General features: G+C 33.4%; 1 protein-coding gene across 1 annotated transcript in view; it reads right to left on the bottom strand.

Annotated features, from left to right (window-relative positions):
* Nucleotides 1-17280, bottom strand: part of CDH9 (cadherin 9) — a 169248-nt gene that overhangs the window by 76279 nt on the left and 75689 nt on the right. Inside the window, exon 3 of the mRNA XM_042952802.1 lies at nucleotides 11958-12234. Coding sequence (XP_042808736.1) covers nucleotides 11958-12185 — 228 coding nt within the window. The 5' untranslated portion in view covers nucleotides 12186-12234. The remainder of the gene's footprint in view (nucleotides 1-11957; nucleotides 12235-17280) is intronic.

The following is a 17280-nucleotide window of genomic DNA, read 5'->3' as shown; positions in this document are numbered from 1 at the left end:
GTGGCAGGCTCTGTGCTGACAGCTCAGAGCCTGGAACCTGCTTCAGATTCTGTGTCTCCTCCTCTCTCTGCCCCTCCTCTGCTCATGCTCTTCTCTCTCTGTTTCTCAATAATAAATACATGTTAAATGTTTTTTTTTAAAAAAAAAAGAAAAATGAAAAGAAAAGAGTGTAAGAGAAAAGAAAAGAAAATAAGAGAAAAGAAAAGAGAAGAAAAGAAACAACACACCCAGAAAAAGTGGTGGATATAAAGAACAGTGGTGGATATAAAGACTTCTGCCTTGTCACTGCCATTATTCCTGTATAGTGTTAGGACTTACTATTACCTAATGACTTAATATTATCTAATGACTTAATGTTCTCTTCAAGCAATTTGCTTCATTCTTAACATATTGACAATACTATTCCAATTAAAATAGTTATTTACAGCAGAAAATTAAAATTTATTATGTGATATTCTTAGGGCCTTTTATAAGAATGCCCAGCCCCTTCTTCAGCTCCTTCTACTGTGGAAAAGAAAAATTATTCAAGAAAAGAAAATGAAATAAAATAGTTTTTTCCTTTTTAAAATGTTTATTTATTTTGAGTGAGGGAGAGAGAGAGAGAGAGTGAAGCAGAGGCAGAAAGAGAGAGAATCCTAAGCAGGCTGCATGCTATCGTCACAGAACCCAATGCATACTCGATCTCACAAACCATGTTATCATGACCTAAGCCGAAATCAAAAGTTGTACACTTAACTGACTGAGCTACCCAAGTGCCCTAGAATAAAATAATTTTTAATCTATATGCTCTGAATTATATTTTCATCACTGACTTTGTCTCATAGGGCTTCATTTTATACATACATTCAATCATAAGACATTTATTTAAAGGAAACACAAGTTTTAAGAAGGGAATAATACATAGAAGTTGATTTTAGTCATGGAACATAATTTGTGTGGGAACAACACTCTTCTTGAAATAATTAACTGTTTACAAATTAGTTAAAAAACAACAAAAAAAACAAAAAACTAAAAATACAAAACACTTTATAAAGGTAGTAGATAAGAACCAGGAGCAAAAATTCAGAGGCTTACTAGCAAATAGGGAATAAAGTGATTTCCACATTAACCCCTTTTTTTCTTGCAAGTATACCACATTTCATATGTCATGAAGAAGACAGGGTTCAAGCAGAAATCAGCAGTCTTTATGATGAGGCATCGGAGGTCAGGATTCAGGGACATCATAATGGCTAAAAATTGAGAGAAGAAATCCAGGAATAGAGGAAGCCACAGAAGAGAGAGCCCTAAACCTTGAATATACATTGCATGTAACATGTAGCTGACTTCTAAACTGACCATGTACAGACTAAGACTCCAAGGAATCCAGAGAAAAGGAACAGTCTGAAGATTAACTAAGCAGAGAGGTTAGCCATTCCAGCTACTAGGAATGAAGAGTTTAAGATTAAAGCTCCTTGTAGGTAAATGTGTTTGGTGAACACTTTGAGATTTCCAGTAAAACAGCAGAAAAGTGATAACTTAGGAGCCAGGAAGATATGCTAGGATTTAGGGTTATACCACAGGGCTAAGGGAATAAACAAAATAGTCTTCCTTGAAAATCCTAAAAGCCTACATACAATCAAAGTAGAATACCATAATTTCACTTCCTTCTGGGACAAAAGTCAACAATCTTCAGAGGAAGAAAACAAAATCCAGAATCTCCACAATATGTTACCCTTAATACCCAGTATGTAATCTGAATTTTGTAGAGACTTAACAAGCAGAAAAATACAGCAAAACAGAATAGTCAATAGAAATAGATGAAAATAAGACTCAGGTGTTAAATTTAACAGGCAAAGACTTTAAATATAGCTATCATAAGTATATTAAAGAATGTTTATGGCATACTAAAATAATGGACATAATATATTAGGGATTTCATAAATTACATGCAAAATCAAACAGAAAAGAAAACCTAGAACTGGAAATTATAGCTTCTGTAATAAAAATGTGCAATGGTGGTGTGGACACAGAAACAAAATAAACAATATATTTGATGACACCAAAAATAAATGATCCATATTAAAGCACCAATATAAAAATATATTGACACAGATATAAAAATATAGAACACAGTCTCAATGATGTATGGGACAATGTACAATGCTCTAATATACTTGTATTTGGAGTTCTCCTCCTCCAAAGAAGAGAGAGCAGGCCATAAAAATACAAATAAACATACAATTTAAAAATTGGATGAAAACGGACACACTGGTCTAAGAAGGCCAGTGAGTCCCAAACAGGTTAAACAAAACACATCTAGGTATCAAAGTACAACCCCTGTTGAAACAGACAGTCAGAGAGCTGAGGACACAGACCTTTAAAAGCAACCAGAGACAAATACACATGACATGCATGCATTACTACCAAAAGTAATGAAATCCACAATGCAATGTAGCAAAAATTTTAAGTACAAAAAGAAAAAAAAAACAGGTAAATCTATATTTCTACATTCAATTAAAATATTTTTCTTTTTAGGGGTGCCTGGGTAGCTCAGTTGGTTAAGTGTCCTACCTTTGATTTCAGCTCAGGTCATGATCTCAAGGTTCATGGGATCAAGCCCCATGTTGGACTCCTTGCTGATAGTAAGGAGCCTGCTTGGGATTCTCTCTTCCTCTCTCTCTCCCCCTCCCCTGCTTGCCCTCTCTTTTTCTCTCTCTCTCAAAATAAATAAACTTAAAAAAATAAAAAGTAAAACAAGTATTTTTTTTTCTTTTTCTTGTTTGTTTCACGTTTTTTTTTTTAATTCTACTTATTTAACATCTAGTGTAATATTGGTTTCAGGAGAATTTAGTGACTCATCACTCACATATAATACCCAGTGCTGATCACAAGTGCCTTCCTTAATAGCTATCACCCATGTCGCCCACCTCCCCTTGAGCAACCCTCAGTTTGTTATCTATAGTTAAAAGTCTCTTATAGTTTGTTTCCCTCTCTTTTTTTCTCTTCCCCTATGTTCATCTGTTTTCTTTCTTGGATTCCACATATGACTGAAATCATATGGTATTGGTCTTTCCCTGACTGACTTGTTTCACTTAGTACAATATACTCTAGATCCATCCATGCTGTTGCAAATGGCAAGATTTCATTCTTTTTGATGGCTGAATAATATTCCATTGTATATATCTACCACATCTTCTTTATCCATTCATCACTTGTGAAATAATGATATTTTCAGATTAAAAAAAAACAAAAAATTTGTTTCCATCAGATACAAACTACAATTAATGTTAAAGGAAATCTTCAGGTTGAAAGAAAATGATAGTACACAGAAATTCAGATCAATATGAAAGAATAAAAAGCACTGACTGGAAATGGTAACTACATAAGTAAATATAACACAACATAATGTAACATAATGTAACCTAAGATTGTGTTTTTTAAAATTTTTAATAAATAATGGAATGCTTAAATAATAAAGTATTAGCAACACAGGGTGCAATTTATAATATATACAGAGAGAAAATATCTGACAAATATAGACTAAAACCCTACAGAGGAAATAAAATCATACTGTTGTAAGATGATTGCATTGCATGCTAAAAATATATAATATTTATTTGATTTATATTATAGTAGGTTAAGGAGACCAAATTTAGACATTTAAGAAAACACTCAGTTGACCCAAAATATGGTAGGAAAGCAAAAACCAAGGTAGAAAGAATAAATGGAACAAATGAAAACAAGAAAATGATACACTTAGATCCAATTATGTCAATGATTACATTGTTTATGAGTGGACTTAACACTAATTAAATGTTAAGGATTGTCAGATTGGATAGAAAAGCACAAACCACTTCTGAGATGTTTACAAGAGCTGTTTTTTATATTAAATTGTACAGAAGGGCTGAAAGCAAAATGATGTAAGTGATCAACCATACAAATATTATCATAAATGAATTGGTGTGGCAAGTTTGTACCAGGCAAAGTAAACTTCAAGCAAGTAGTATTATGAAAGATGCAGGGTGATATTTCATAATAATAGAGCATCAATTAATCAGAAACCTAAGAGATAATTGGCCATGCATCTGATAATTGCATAAAAACAAATAAAGAATATTTGACAGAGGTAAAGAGAGAAATTAAAATATTGAACTTTTTAATATTCTTCTCACAGTAAGAATTGGAATAAGGAGACACAAAACTTTTAACCATAGAGAACTGAATAATACTATCATCAAGCTTATATAAGATTGCAAAATACTGTACCCAGTAGGTATGCAATAATTCCTTTTAAATATAGAAGACACATTTACGAAAATAGTTTTTAAATTGCATTTTTAAAAACCATTAATATGCAATAGCGATGTATCCTATTGTATTTGTAGAGTAAGATCAATAGAACATAACTGTGGGGCAATGTTTTAATTTTTCAAGAAAAGCTTTTGTTATAGTAACCATTAAAGGAGCTGAAACTTTCACAAAATGGCCACATACAAATATATCCCTTCCCATTGTAGGAAAAAGAAAGGCCTTTTTCCTCTTAGATTTGCCAATACATTTATTTATTGATCTTGAACTCACTTTTGTGTTTCTGTCTGTTAGCGTATAGTTCTGAGTATGATGATTTATTGTAATAGCATCCCTAAAACATTCTGGCTGTGAAACAGAATACTTACTGAGGGAGTTCCACTAAATGTATATTCAGTGGCATATCTAGAGTGGCCTCATTTACTTTATGAAGTCAGTGCAAAAAAGGCTGAACATCTTTTAGGATATTGTCCTAATTCCTTTTCCATGAACAATACCACAATAGCTATAAGACTATTAGTATGAGTCATTAGAATTTACTGTGGACACATTACAAAAAGTTTGCACAAGCAAAGTTTGAATATTTTGTTAAAATCTGGTAAAAAAAATAGTCTACGTTCATGGGAATAGGGAAATATGGCAGTCCTAAATTAACAAAGAAACAAACATGCATACGTTATTAACTTGGAGGGTGATTCTAGTGCTAAATTAGGCTAGGTAGAATTTAGCTATTAGGAATTCAGTCTAGTAGATAAGGAAAAAAGTATTTTCCATCATCTAAATTGAAACTTCTATCAGGTATTTCTCCAACAGGCCAGCAATAATAGCATTTTGCTTATTATAGATAGAGACTATTTTATTTACAACAAATTATTTCTATCTATTTCTAAGATAGAGACCAGTACATCTTATTTACTCTTAGTTTAGGATTCAGTCTTGGTGTCCTGCATTGTAGGTGTTCAGTTTCTAAAACTAATTGAATAATAATACACAGGGTTAAGATCCACATTAACATAGTCATAACTTTACAAATAAATATCTTTATTTGTAAAATAACTTTGTTATTCTTTTTATTTGTAAAATAAATTTGTAAAAAAACTTTACAAATAAACACACTAATGCCTTACGTTGGCATATTTTTGGAAGATAAGCATCATAAATTTTCTGAAATGCAACTGACTAATGCATACCCAGAGCTTTAAAATCCATTCATATCTATTACTCTTGGAATTCTACTTTCAGTAATAAAGTAATCTAGTAAGTGTAATTTAAAATACACTCAAAGTTATTAGCTACCAAATTTTCATCACAGAAATGTGTGTGTGTGTGTGTGTGTGTAATACCAGTCTAAATAGAAATTTCAGAAAACACATAAATTTAATTTAAAAATTATATGTATGATATTATATGGCAAATACTGAAATTTTAACAATGTGCAGAAACACAGAATTAACTGAGAAAGACAAATTAAAACATATGTAAGTAATATGAAATCAACAGTGCTAAAATATATAACTGGAAATAAGCAGAAATATGTAAACTTTTAACCTTATCTTCATAGTGTGATTACAGTTATCTTTGAGATTTTTTACATTAACTTTTAATTTTATGGACCTAGTTTTTTGTAAGGAACACTAATAACTTTTATTAAAATAATAATGCTTATTATTAAATGATGCTTGTGCTTAAATATTTTTTCACAGTCCTCCCTCTAGACCTTCCTAGAGTTTCTACTATTTCTTAAGTTTCTTTGTTTTGTTTGTTTGTTTTTTAAACACTGATGAATATGTAAGCGTGGATCTTTTGCAAGTTTGGCAATAGAGGAAGAGACTGTTAAAATATTAGAAATATTTCACAAGCACTGAAGTTGGTGGAAGATGTCAGGGAAAATCACACATATATTTGGTAATCGTACTAATAAACATTTCTACCATACTCTAATATTTTAAATGGTTTAACGGTTACTATATTCCAGGGGGAAAAAAAGTTTAGTTAAATTTTAAATGTAAATTTTTCTAGAAGTAGTTATGTTTCCTTAATCAGTCAGAATTTGTTTCATCTTATCTTTTAATTCTTAATGCCTGTTTGAATTACCTGTATTCAGGGCAAAGAAATTGTTGGAATGCAAATGATTCTAAAGTGTGCTGTTTTGGCATAGAGCAAAATGAGAGGGTTGCAGCTGCAATTAGGGGCTTCAAGGATAATGGAAATACAGGAAAGGAATTGACTTTTTGCAAAATGTGCCAGGAAAACTGAGATATATTTATTTTAAACCTTCTCTGCTGTTTCTATGTTTCAAAGTGCCAGTCTCTCAGGATCCAGAGTAATAAGTGCTTAATAAAGATAGCAACTGAATATTAATTTTGAGTAAATAAATATATTTTGTCAAACATTTTGGGGAAGAAAAAAATGAAATCAAACACAGATTGAAAGCCCAAAGGCCACAGATTCTAGATGGTAAAATATTAGACCAGAATAATTTAAATTATGCCTTGAATAAGATTTTGAAAGGTGGTTAAATTTTGATGGGAAATTCTAGCCAAGAAGAATGGGGATGGGCTTTATATAAGAGGATGCCGTTGAGATAGGACTTAAAGCAAGGAGAAGAGATGAAATTATGAAAAAGCAGGTTAGATACTCCCTGTAAAATTGTCTGTGACCATGATAAAATAGAAGTGAAGCCTATGGAAGAGGAAAGGTTTCACTTTGTCTAGAACTAAAGCCATATTATACTGTTGTGGGAACATAGAATACGGGCTGGAATGTACAATGATATCGAATACTTTGAATCTACTTAAGTCAATTTTTCTATAGATATTTTGTCCAAGAGGTTGGTATCATTCAAGAAACAGTGTGTAATGGGTTTTTAGGAATTAAAAAAAAATAATAATGAAGTCAAGTAAAAACTCATTAGGTGTGCTAATGCAGTGGTTCGGGGAAGTGATAATGCAGTGCAAGCGATGAGGGGCTTGACAGTAAGAATTAAATACTAGCATTCTAGTACAAAAGCAGAGTTTTAGAGATCTCAGTGTGAAATAAGCCATTGTAGACTTTCCAGAGAACCTAGCCTTAATGCTTAATATTTTTCTCATGTGTTTTTAGTTTTAAACAACTAACCTATAAAGAGAATTTTGGGATACAATGTGCCCATAAATCTGAAACAGCTGCTACATGTACTGCACCATAGTAAAGCTTTACAAAGATAATTTATTTAGATGCTGAAAAACACTATAATACACTATAAAAATTTATCAAACATCCTTCAGGAACTTTGAGACTTTATTTCTGTTTCTGTACACATCAAAGTGCCATTTTCTGAAAGCCTAAGAGAAAATTGCCTATCCAAGTACATTATTTTATGTATGCTTTGGGGGGATATCAATATTTAGTGCATATGTCAATATCTGTAAGTGTAAAGGAGAGTCATCCCACAGTTTCATTACTCAATCTGATATAAACCACACTCCCATCCATTTTCCAGTTGGTACCTGTGTTTTCCACTGTTTTAGTAAGAAGTAAATTGTATCCAGTTGTAACCAAGAGCTTGATAAATGTTAAAATCCCATTCCAATTTGAGATTCTGATTATACTCATGGTAATTTTGGCTATGGTATAGTAAAAGGTTTTGAATTAAACATAAAAACATGTAGAGCTAACTCGGTAAAAATATGTTGTATTTAAATGGTGACTGGTTATAGGCATTTCCATAGCACAATATTGATTGCTGTGAGCAAAGCAAATGCTTTGAATTAAAGTATAATTGTCGGTTAAGCTGATATTTCAATTATTTTATAAATACCAGTGTTTTCTTTCAGAAGGAATAAACACTATACTTTTAAGTTTGGTATCTCTCCAAGTAATAAATGTGTTTTAATCAGATATTAATTATAAATTCTCAATAATAGGCATGTGATCTATTAATTATTAATTCATGACAACTAGGGATTCCTCAGGATCTCGACCTATTGTGTAAGAAAGCAAGTGCATATGAAGTTTCTCTAACAGAGTTGTAGGAGCCTTTGCTATACTTCTTGTTAAATTTATTTAAATTCTTCTCTTGAGCAGTATTACTCTTTTGCTTAAGTAATTCAGCCACATGCTTCTATTCAAATTATGGGGAAGCTACATGGCGATTGTCATAACTTTGTAATCCTCTTAAGTAAGAACCAAAAATTTCCCTCATTACAGAAAACAGAATTAATATATCTCTGATAGCATCCATCAAAAATGAGCAACCAAACTTCAGACTGAATTATTGTGGAAAACGAAAATTACTCTTAATTTTATTTTTATTTTTCATTTCTTTAAAAATTTTAAATCCAGTATAGTTAACATACAAAAACTACTCTTAATTTTAACATTCCTCACTTTTCTGTCCTGTCTTGCAAAAAATACGAAATGACATACAGAAATATCCCCTTATTTTTCCTTTTAAAAATATCATTGTGATTCATTTTTTTTTGCTCCTCCAGTCCATCCTAACAATGAAAGCAAACCAAGCATCCCAGACTTGTGCTCTACCAATAATGAACTAGTACAAAAGCTTTCAACAGGGTTCAGCTTCCATGCTGTATATAAAACAACTCAGCATGGAATTCTGAGCCTTTGACAGTAGTAGTCTAACTTCATCCTGTTAAGCTATTCTCTGTGTGTGTGTGTGTGTGTGTGTGTGTGTGCGCATGTGCACACAAGTGTTTCACATGCATATCATGCCATGTGCAATCCCACCTCCTTGGATTTATCCACATGCAAATTTTGTTAAATTTTTACTATCCCTTCTTGTACACAAATGCAGTCCCATCCACAATCCTAGAAAACATCAGAATTTTAAAGTTAAAGAGATCTTAATAACAATTTAACCTAACAAGAATTTGAGGTTTGGAAAGTTTAGTTAATTTCTAAATTGTATGCGATTACTAAATTGCAAAACCAGGACTGACCCTTGTAAATTGCATGTTTATGTGCATGTACATTTTGTTACATTTTACTGCTACTATTTTCTTACTTGTTTTAAAACTTCTTCATTTAAATTCAGGATCAAACCCTAAATTTTTTATCCAAGGATTATATATCCTTCCAACTTTATACAATTTTATGTCACCTATAAATTACAATAGGCCTTAATATTGTCTGCAATGCCAAGCCTCTGCAAAACTAGGAAAAAATACGAAAATTTCTTTGCATTAGAGGCTACATTATTCTTTTTGAATCACGGTACACGGTAAATATGGTAGGCCTTTACATCACATGGAGGTTGCCACGGTAGTGGATCCCAGAAGACTAGGCAAACAGAGCAATGTGGTCAAAAAGACCATCTGTTTGGTGTTCATGTGTTTGACCAAGTTGAGTCCTAAATGAAGGACTCAAGTTTGACCAAGTAGAGTCCTAGCTAGGCTGTGCATATGCAAATGAATAATAATGTTGAAAGCCAAGAGAACAGGTTAGGAGTTCACAGACCCTTAAGAAGTTAATGAAAGTAAACAGTAGTTGGAAGCCTACTTTTATAGTGAACTCCATATATGGTGCATGGCATATCTAAGAAAAGGCCCTATTTCAAAACAGAGAAATCATTTTTTTTCGAAAAAGTAATGAGTGTTTTATTTTGTTGAAGCTTCTCTTTCGTATATATATTGCTTTCCAAATATAATATAAAAATAGTTGACATAACCTTTTGGTTTGATTATCTTCATTTGACAAAAATTCTTACTATTATAATCGGTTTTCTACCTTTGGCTCATAATCTGGTTGTCAAGGATAAATAGCCAGTAAAAAATTGAACACCTTAACTTGTGTATGGCTTAAAAAAAACAGGTTATTGTCCAAAGACAAGTGATCAAATATTTTATGAAAACTAATTAAATAAAACTATGCACACATTTTAGTAACTATTTTTGACAGATTACAGAACTAATTAAAAAAAAGCAGGATGGTACAAAAAGTTCTAACCCATAGTGCATATTTTAAAATGTCGGTGCAGTAATGGTGTCTGTTAATCAATGCACACATAATTTTTAGAAGGAAGCATCTTTGTTTACAGCTAAAAATAAATGCTTGTAGTGGAGCCTTGATTGCCTTACGATTGAGCAGCTCTTTTTATCTGTAGCTATTCTTCTGCATCTGTGAATCTCCAAGGATGAAACCCTCTATGTAAGACCTTGCGAACTGAATGTGCCCTTTATACACTGCCTTAGAAAAAGAATCATAAGGCAATTTCAAGTCCTTAGACACAAACATTTGTCAGTTGAACTTGAAATATCCTGATGTTAGTTATTAACTATGGTGTGAGAAGTGATGTTAAGTGAGGGATGCTGGGGGATGCCCTATGACTAACCTGAGGAGAAATAAGAGGGAAAAAAAAAAAGAATCAGCAAGTGAACTATATGGGGCAAAATGAGTGTGACCTGTGGAACCAGGGGAGGAGGTATCAAAAGAAGAGGAAATAATAGGCTTCTGATAAAAGAAGCTGCAGTTGAAAAAATACACTGCCACACGCACACACACACACACACACACACACACACACTGAAAAATTAGATCAAGATTTTGGCAATTTCACAGAATAAATGTGTTTCTAGTTTAAAAGCAATATAGGCATGACTTTTGTGATATCAGATGCTTTTTATGTTTTTATTTTTGGCCCATTCTATCTCATCTGCCTCGTGTTGCTAGTAACTCAAAAAATACTGTGACCATCACAGTCATTTCTAGTATCATGTGCAAAGAATCGAGAAAAAAAAGTATGTGATTTATGAGCAATATTAGTATTCATCATTGTTTATTTTGTTTTATTTTTAGAATTTGAGCGTATCTCAGCATTAGGCACATATCTGGAATAATCCAATAAACAAAGGATTTGTCTTGCATGTAGAATGGTATGAGTGAGACTGGTAGATACTAGATAAATAGAAAATTCTGGATGTTGGAACGATCATGTCATCTATTTTGAGGAAGACAGAAAAGAGGAAGAGAAAGTTTACGAGTCTATTTTCTCAAAGTTGAATACAAGAAGGAGAGTTACGTATTCTCTATCGCGGTTTGTTCCAGACTGCTAATGAGCCGCTATTGCTGTTAGGATGGTTTTAACCTTCCCGAAGGTACTGCCTTCTTTCTACTTCTGTTTTCTTTCTCCTTCTCCTTGAGCCCTTTGGTCTGGATTACAGGCGAGAAGTCGTTCAGTTTGACTGATATTAAGAAACAGACTACTGAGAGAGAAGTATTTATACTTATTTACTTCTCATACACAGCAGACTATTCTTAATTATGATAAATTGTTTATTAGTAGTCACCAATATATTTTAGTAATTTTTGGTATACTATAATTGCATTTTGTTTTGCCTCACATAGCACACTAAGTTATTCTTTATCCGATGCTTTAAATTAAATTTCAAAGAACGTTTTTAAAACATTTTAGATGCACATCCATAAACATATAAATATAAATCATATATTGCTGATTAATAATGCTATGGACACTGACCCACATTTAGCTACCTGAGTAAATCACATTACCCATACTACCCTACTGAAAACATTTGCAATATTATGCCTTCTGCACATCATAATTAGTCAAATATTGTAAAATAATCATTAATAATATGGGAAGTTGCTGTAAAAAGTAAATAAATTGCCATCACTTTCAGCTTCTAGATTTATCACATAAAAATTCTTACCTTGCCAACATACTGTGTGTCTGTACCTGTGTACTCTTCCAACAAGAAGAACTGATTCCACATCCAGCCACGCTTGGTACGATGTAACATTTTACTATCATCTTTTGTCAGATCCACAACCCTTTTGCTTGGCAAATCCCTACTAGCTTTTTCTTCTAATGGAATAGCATCAACTGTATGAAACATATAGGTCCAGATGAATAGTGATAGGCAATAGTATGTCCTCATTATAAGCAGCTTCAGTAGGATATCAAATTCAATGTACTGTCCAATTCCCCTGAGGAGTAGAGAGAGAAAAATGGCTTATTAGGTTGTGTTTCATTTTCACATAACCTGTAAGCTATAAAACTTTTCTAAATATTAAGATTTTATAAATAATATATATACATTATTTTTCCATGTTACATCAGTGAACTTATCCTTAAACATATCACATCATATAGCTCACATATCATATAGCGAGGTGAGGAGACGTGTAGCACAAATAAACTAAACAGAAATTTAACAGGTGACTTTAATATCACTATATTGCAGCATATAAATGAGAACATATTTGTAATTTAAAATACCAAGTATTTGAAAAAAAATTAAGCTCTACCATATACCAAAGATCATACTGAATGTTCTGAGTCTTAAAGACTAATAAAAACTAGTGTATTTATTAATATATACATATATATGAGCTTATATACCTTTAGTAACACTGTTTTCAGTGCACAAGCTATCAACTTTTACAATGTTTCTTCTCCTCCACCTTTTCCTTTTCCCTCTCCTCTTCCACCTCTTCATCTTCTTCCTCCTTGTTCTTCTGTACCATGATAAGGTATTTCCTCAAGGCAAACTAACTTGTACCAAATACACTTTGGATTGTGTCCTGCATTTCGTAACACCATACTATGTTGATCCTTTATAATTGATAACTGTATTTTTCCTGACAGTCAGTTGAATAACTCACTCAAATTTACTTGAGGCTGAAAAGAGCATGCTCTAAATGGACACACTTTACCTGATAATTAAAAACAACAACACATATTTATTTCCTAAAATAATAGGAAAAATGAGTGCACAAAATTGATGTGGTAAAATTCGATATGGGGGTATTAGCTATGAGATAACTTGATCGAGAATTTTGCAACACTGTCTCTCTGTTGATATGGTAAGTTGAATTTTCTTGAAGCGAAAAAAACACTAGTTCATTTGGTATTTCAGAATTAATTTTGTTTATTAGCAAAACAAATTGGTTTCATTTGGAAACATTCAGAAGATGTGAAATCCTAATAATGCTGCTGCTGATGGTAATGATATTGGTGAGCGATAGAAACCCATCTCAAACTAACGTAGGCAAAGGAAGAATTCACTGGAATATAAAATCAAACTAAATGGGGAAAGGAAGAAATGAAAGGAGCAAAGAAGCAATTGGGCCTTTCCTGCTCATGAAAACAGGAATCAGGGGCGTGGGTACTTTAATACTATTCTCTCTTAATCACTCCTCTCTCCTCTCTTGCTTTCAACTAAGCCTCCTCGACCTGATGGCATATAGGAATATATAAAGTTCAGATTTAACATCTTCCAATCCAGAAAGAAACTGACAGTGTTTTCTAATTTGAGTTTGAAAAATTGTGGGAATGGACTCTAATTTACCTGGCTTAGGCCAGATGCCCAACACTGGACCATAAGTCTCTGGAGTCAGTTGTTGTTATCAAGGCATAAAGGTCAAACATGTGCCTCTAACTTGGCTTTTCCATTATTATCTGTGAGATTTGGTGATATTTACTTGGTCTCAACTACTTACTCCTAGAAAGGTAGAATAATTATTACCTGACTCACAAAACATTGTTATTAATTTTATTTTAAACCTTTAGGAATACAAAGTAATACTTATTTGTATCAAAAAAATTTATTTTATTTCTACAACAATGTATACCCATGAGAAAACTGCATGTGAAGAATTTAAGTAATCTGGCAAATGCACAAGTAGTAAGTATTGGAACTAGATACACAGCCTTAAACAATGTTTTACAAAAGATAATATATGTAAAGAAGTTAGCATAGTGCTAGCATACAAATTGTCAACATGTTAATGCCATCATCATCATCATCATCATCATCATCATCATCCATGGTTGCTTCCACTATAGTCATAGTCATATATCAGATAAGGAATGGTGATTGGCAGATAATGGTACGGATGCTTGTTATGGTCCACAGCTATTGGCTCTGTCCAGCACACATGTACTCTAATTTCCATACCTATTATTTAAAAAAACTTCTTACTTAACAAAATACACATATATAATCACAAATCCTCACACTGCAAAATGAGAGAAATTAAAATCCATTACTTTTTGACTCTGAAATCTCAAGTACTTGTCTTTCTTAGTACTTTATGTGGCTATTCGTAATCCTGTAAACTACAGAAAATTGGTAAATTTAACCACAACAGATGTAAAACTCTGAAATAAATATCAGAAAACTACAGTGTCAAAAAGTGCTTAGAAAAAGTGCAATGGAAAAGTACCATCTGGTGGCCACTAGCTCAGAACATGCCCTGCATGGTTGGAACAGTGATGGTGCAGTAGGAAATGAGCAGCCGAAGGATCTCAAGAACAGCTGGTGTCTCACTTTGACAAAATACGACAAATTCCTTAGTTGACCACACTGGCCACCTGTTTTCCCCCCAGTGGGAAATCTCTTTTCACCATCATTTTTACTGACCACTCTTGCAAGAGAAATTAGAGAGCATTCTTCATTTCCTGTGGTCTGTTCTAACTGTGATGCCCACTTTAGATGGAAATAAGCGTTTAAGCAGAAAAGTTAAGTTGTATTTGGTGGAGCCAGAGACTTAGGCAGAGGCCAGGATCCCATAGGTCTTTATAAGCTAGAGTAAAAAAAAAATGCATTCATTTTCAGTGCAATGGAAATCAGTTGGAAGATTTTTAACATGAAATGGTTAGAAAAGATCAATCTGGCTGCAGAGTGGAAAGTAGGTTAGAGGGTAAGCAAGAAATTTGGTTAAGGGGGAGATCAGTTAGAGTCTATCTCTCAAGTTAAGAAAAAGATGGCAGTGGCATATGGAGAAGTGGTTTCCAGTGGACACTGACACTGTGCTCAGGTTCCCTTCATTCTTTAATATGGACACACACACACACATGCATACACACCACATGCACTAAAATTTTTTCAGGCTTTTGCCTCTAATGACCTGCACCTGCAACTCTCTTTGGAGGACTTCCTTTGGCTACTGGAACCACTCTGCTCACGCACACAGGGTGCCTAAAGTTCCTACAAGTTTACAATCATCTCCCATGAAATCCCTGAGCCATTGTCTAACAGGTGCAAAAATGTGGAAATTCACACTTTATTTACATCCCAGAGTTCCCCTACAGACTCATGCTAGGCTGAAACTTTGAAATCACACCCTGTTTGGATTCTGTTTTCCCATGCTCTTTCTCACTTTCTGACCTGGAAGCAATTTGTTAACCAATCAATTGTATGCTAATCCTTGCTTCAGGATCCAGCTCTGGAGAAATGGACCTAAGGCATGAATGCAATCCAAGTATTGACATGTCAATAAGAGTAGATGCTACCTGCTTATGTTCTAAATATCGAAGGTGAAAAAAGATACATAAAGTATAGCTTTTAGATTATTAGTTTGTGTGTTGAGTAAATTATTGTGCCATTTTTGTGGTGTCGCTTATAGCAGGGACACCTCTTATGAAAGATGATCTATTAGGAAAATGAAGAATCAAGTTTTTTTCTTATTTTTGGCCACTTTTATACTGGTACTATTACTAACATATTAATCGTAGGAAGCAAAATGATTCGCTGTCCTACTAATTCAATGTATATATTTATGACAACTCTTTAAAATGAGTTCTTCCATAATCCCTTATATTATGATGAGGAAACTGAGGCACAGAGAGGTTAATTGGCTTGCCCAAGTTTATATAAGCAGACCCAGGAGAACTGAGAATTAAATCCAGGTACCCCCTTGCCTTGGGCTGCACTGCTCCAGAAATAGCCTCCTGACATCTGTGAGGCTGGCAACCAACATTTATCTTAACATACATTCTGTGTTCTAGACACTATTCTGAGTCTTTTTTCAAGCATCGTTTCTTTAACTCCCATCACAGAAATATTACCAGGAAGGGATGTCACATTGGACAAAGGGGCAAACTGAGGCCTTGCTTGTTTAAGTAACCTGCTGTTATCACAAGGTGGTAGACACCTGTGGGAAAGGTGGAAGGCATTCAGGATTTGAATTCTGTTGGACTGATGTCAGTGCTCCTGGTATGAATTGTACTGTTGCTGGATAATGATGCTCCACGTGCGCCCACCTGGGGCCTCCTTCACCTGCTTTTGCCCTGTTCAGGGTCTTTCTTTCCTCCCAGTGTGACCTGCAACAGTCTTACTTGGTTCATCCATAGCCATCTCCGTTTTATTATTTTCAGTTTCTCTATCACATTCTGCTTTCTTGAGGAGTCTTCTATAACAACTTTTTCAAAAACACCCTACCCCACTTCAGTCTTTATTGATTTCTTTCATACCATCCATTTATTTCCTATATAGTATTTACCATGATTTTAATGATCTCTTTCGCTTTAGTGGATTATGTATTTATTGACGGGTTTTTCTAGTTATGATGTAACTTGTATGGTGGTGAGATACTCTGTAAGTCACTGTATTCTGCATAAAATAGTTACTGATATATAGTAGGTGCTTAATACGTATTTATAAAATTAGTTGACTCACGCCTAAATAGATAATCCTCAATTTGAGTCTGGGATCACAAATCAGATTGACTTAATATTCCATTGCCTAAACAAGCTAATAGAGATAAGGAAAGAGCTCAGCTGGGAGGAAATATGCCCTTAAAAGAACTCTGTTGGTTTTCTTCCCAACAAATGGACTACAGTCCATTTTTTCAGTAAAATAAGAGCAATATGCATAAACATTTGCATAATGTGGGATTAAATATGAACTTTAAACATGATTCATATAAATTATAGACTGTTTGTTTGAACTTGAATCCCTTTCACTAAGTAGATTCTTTTCCTCATAATTCTTAGCATAATTCTTTCACATTTAGGAATAATAGTGTATGCCTCCTGTGGCCAATTTAACACCCGCACATTCCTCTGCTTTTAGACAAAAGTACACATTATAAAACGTTTTTTATTGCACTTTCTTTTAAAGTTAGCAAGCTCTTATCTCATGGGGTTTATTAAAAATTCTTCCTATCCTTTATTCATTCAATAGCAACAAGCTGATTACTAAATTTTCTATGCTTAATTATCTCTATCAGCCTTAAATGTTCTGCATT

Source organism: Panthera leo, chromosome A1 (genome assembly GCF_018350215.1).
Source record: "Panthera leo isolate Ple1 chromosome A1, P.leo_Ple1_pat1.1, whole genome shotgun sequence".
Taxonomy (NCBI): domain Eukaryota; kingdom Metazoa; phylum Chordata; class Mammalia; order Carnivora; family Felidae; genus Panthera; species Panthera leo.
This window is presented reverse-complemented; position numbering and strand designations above follow the sequence as displayed.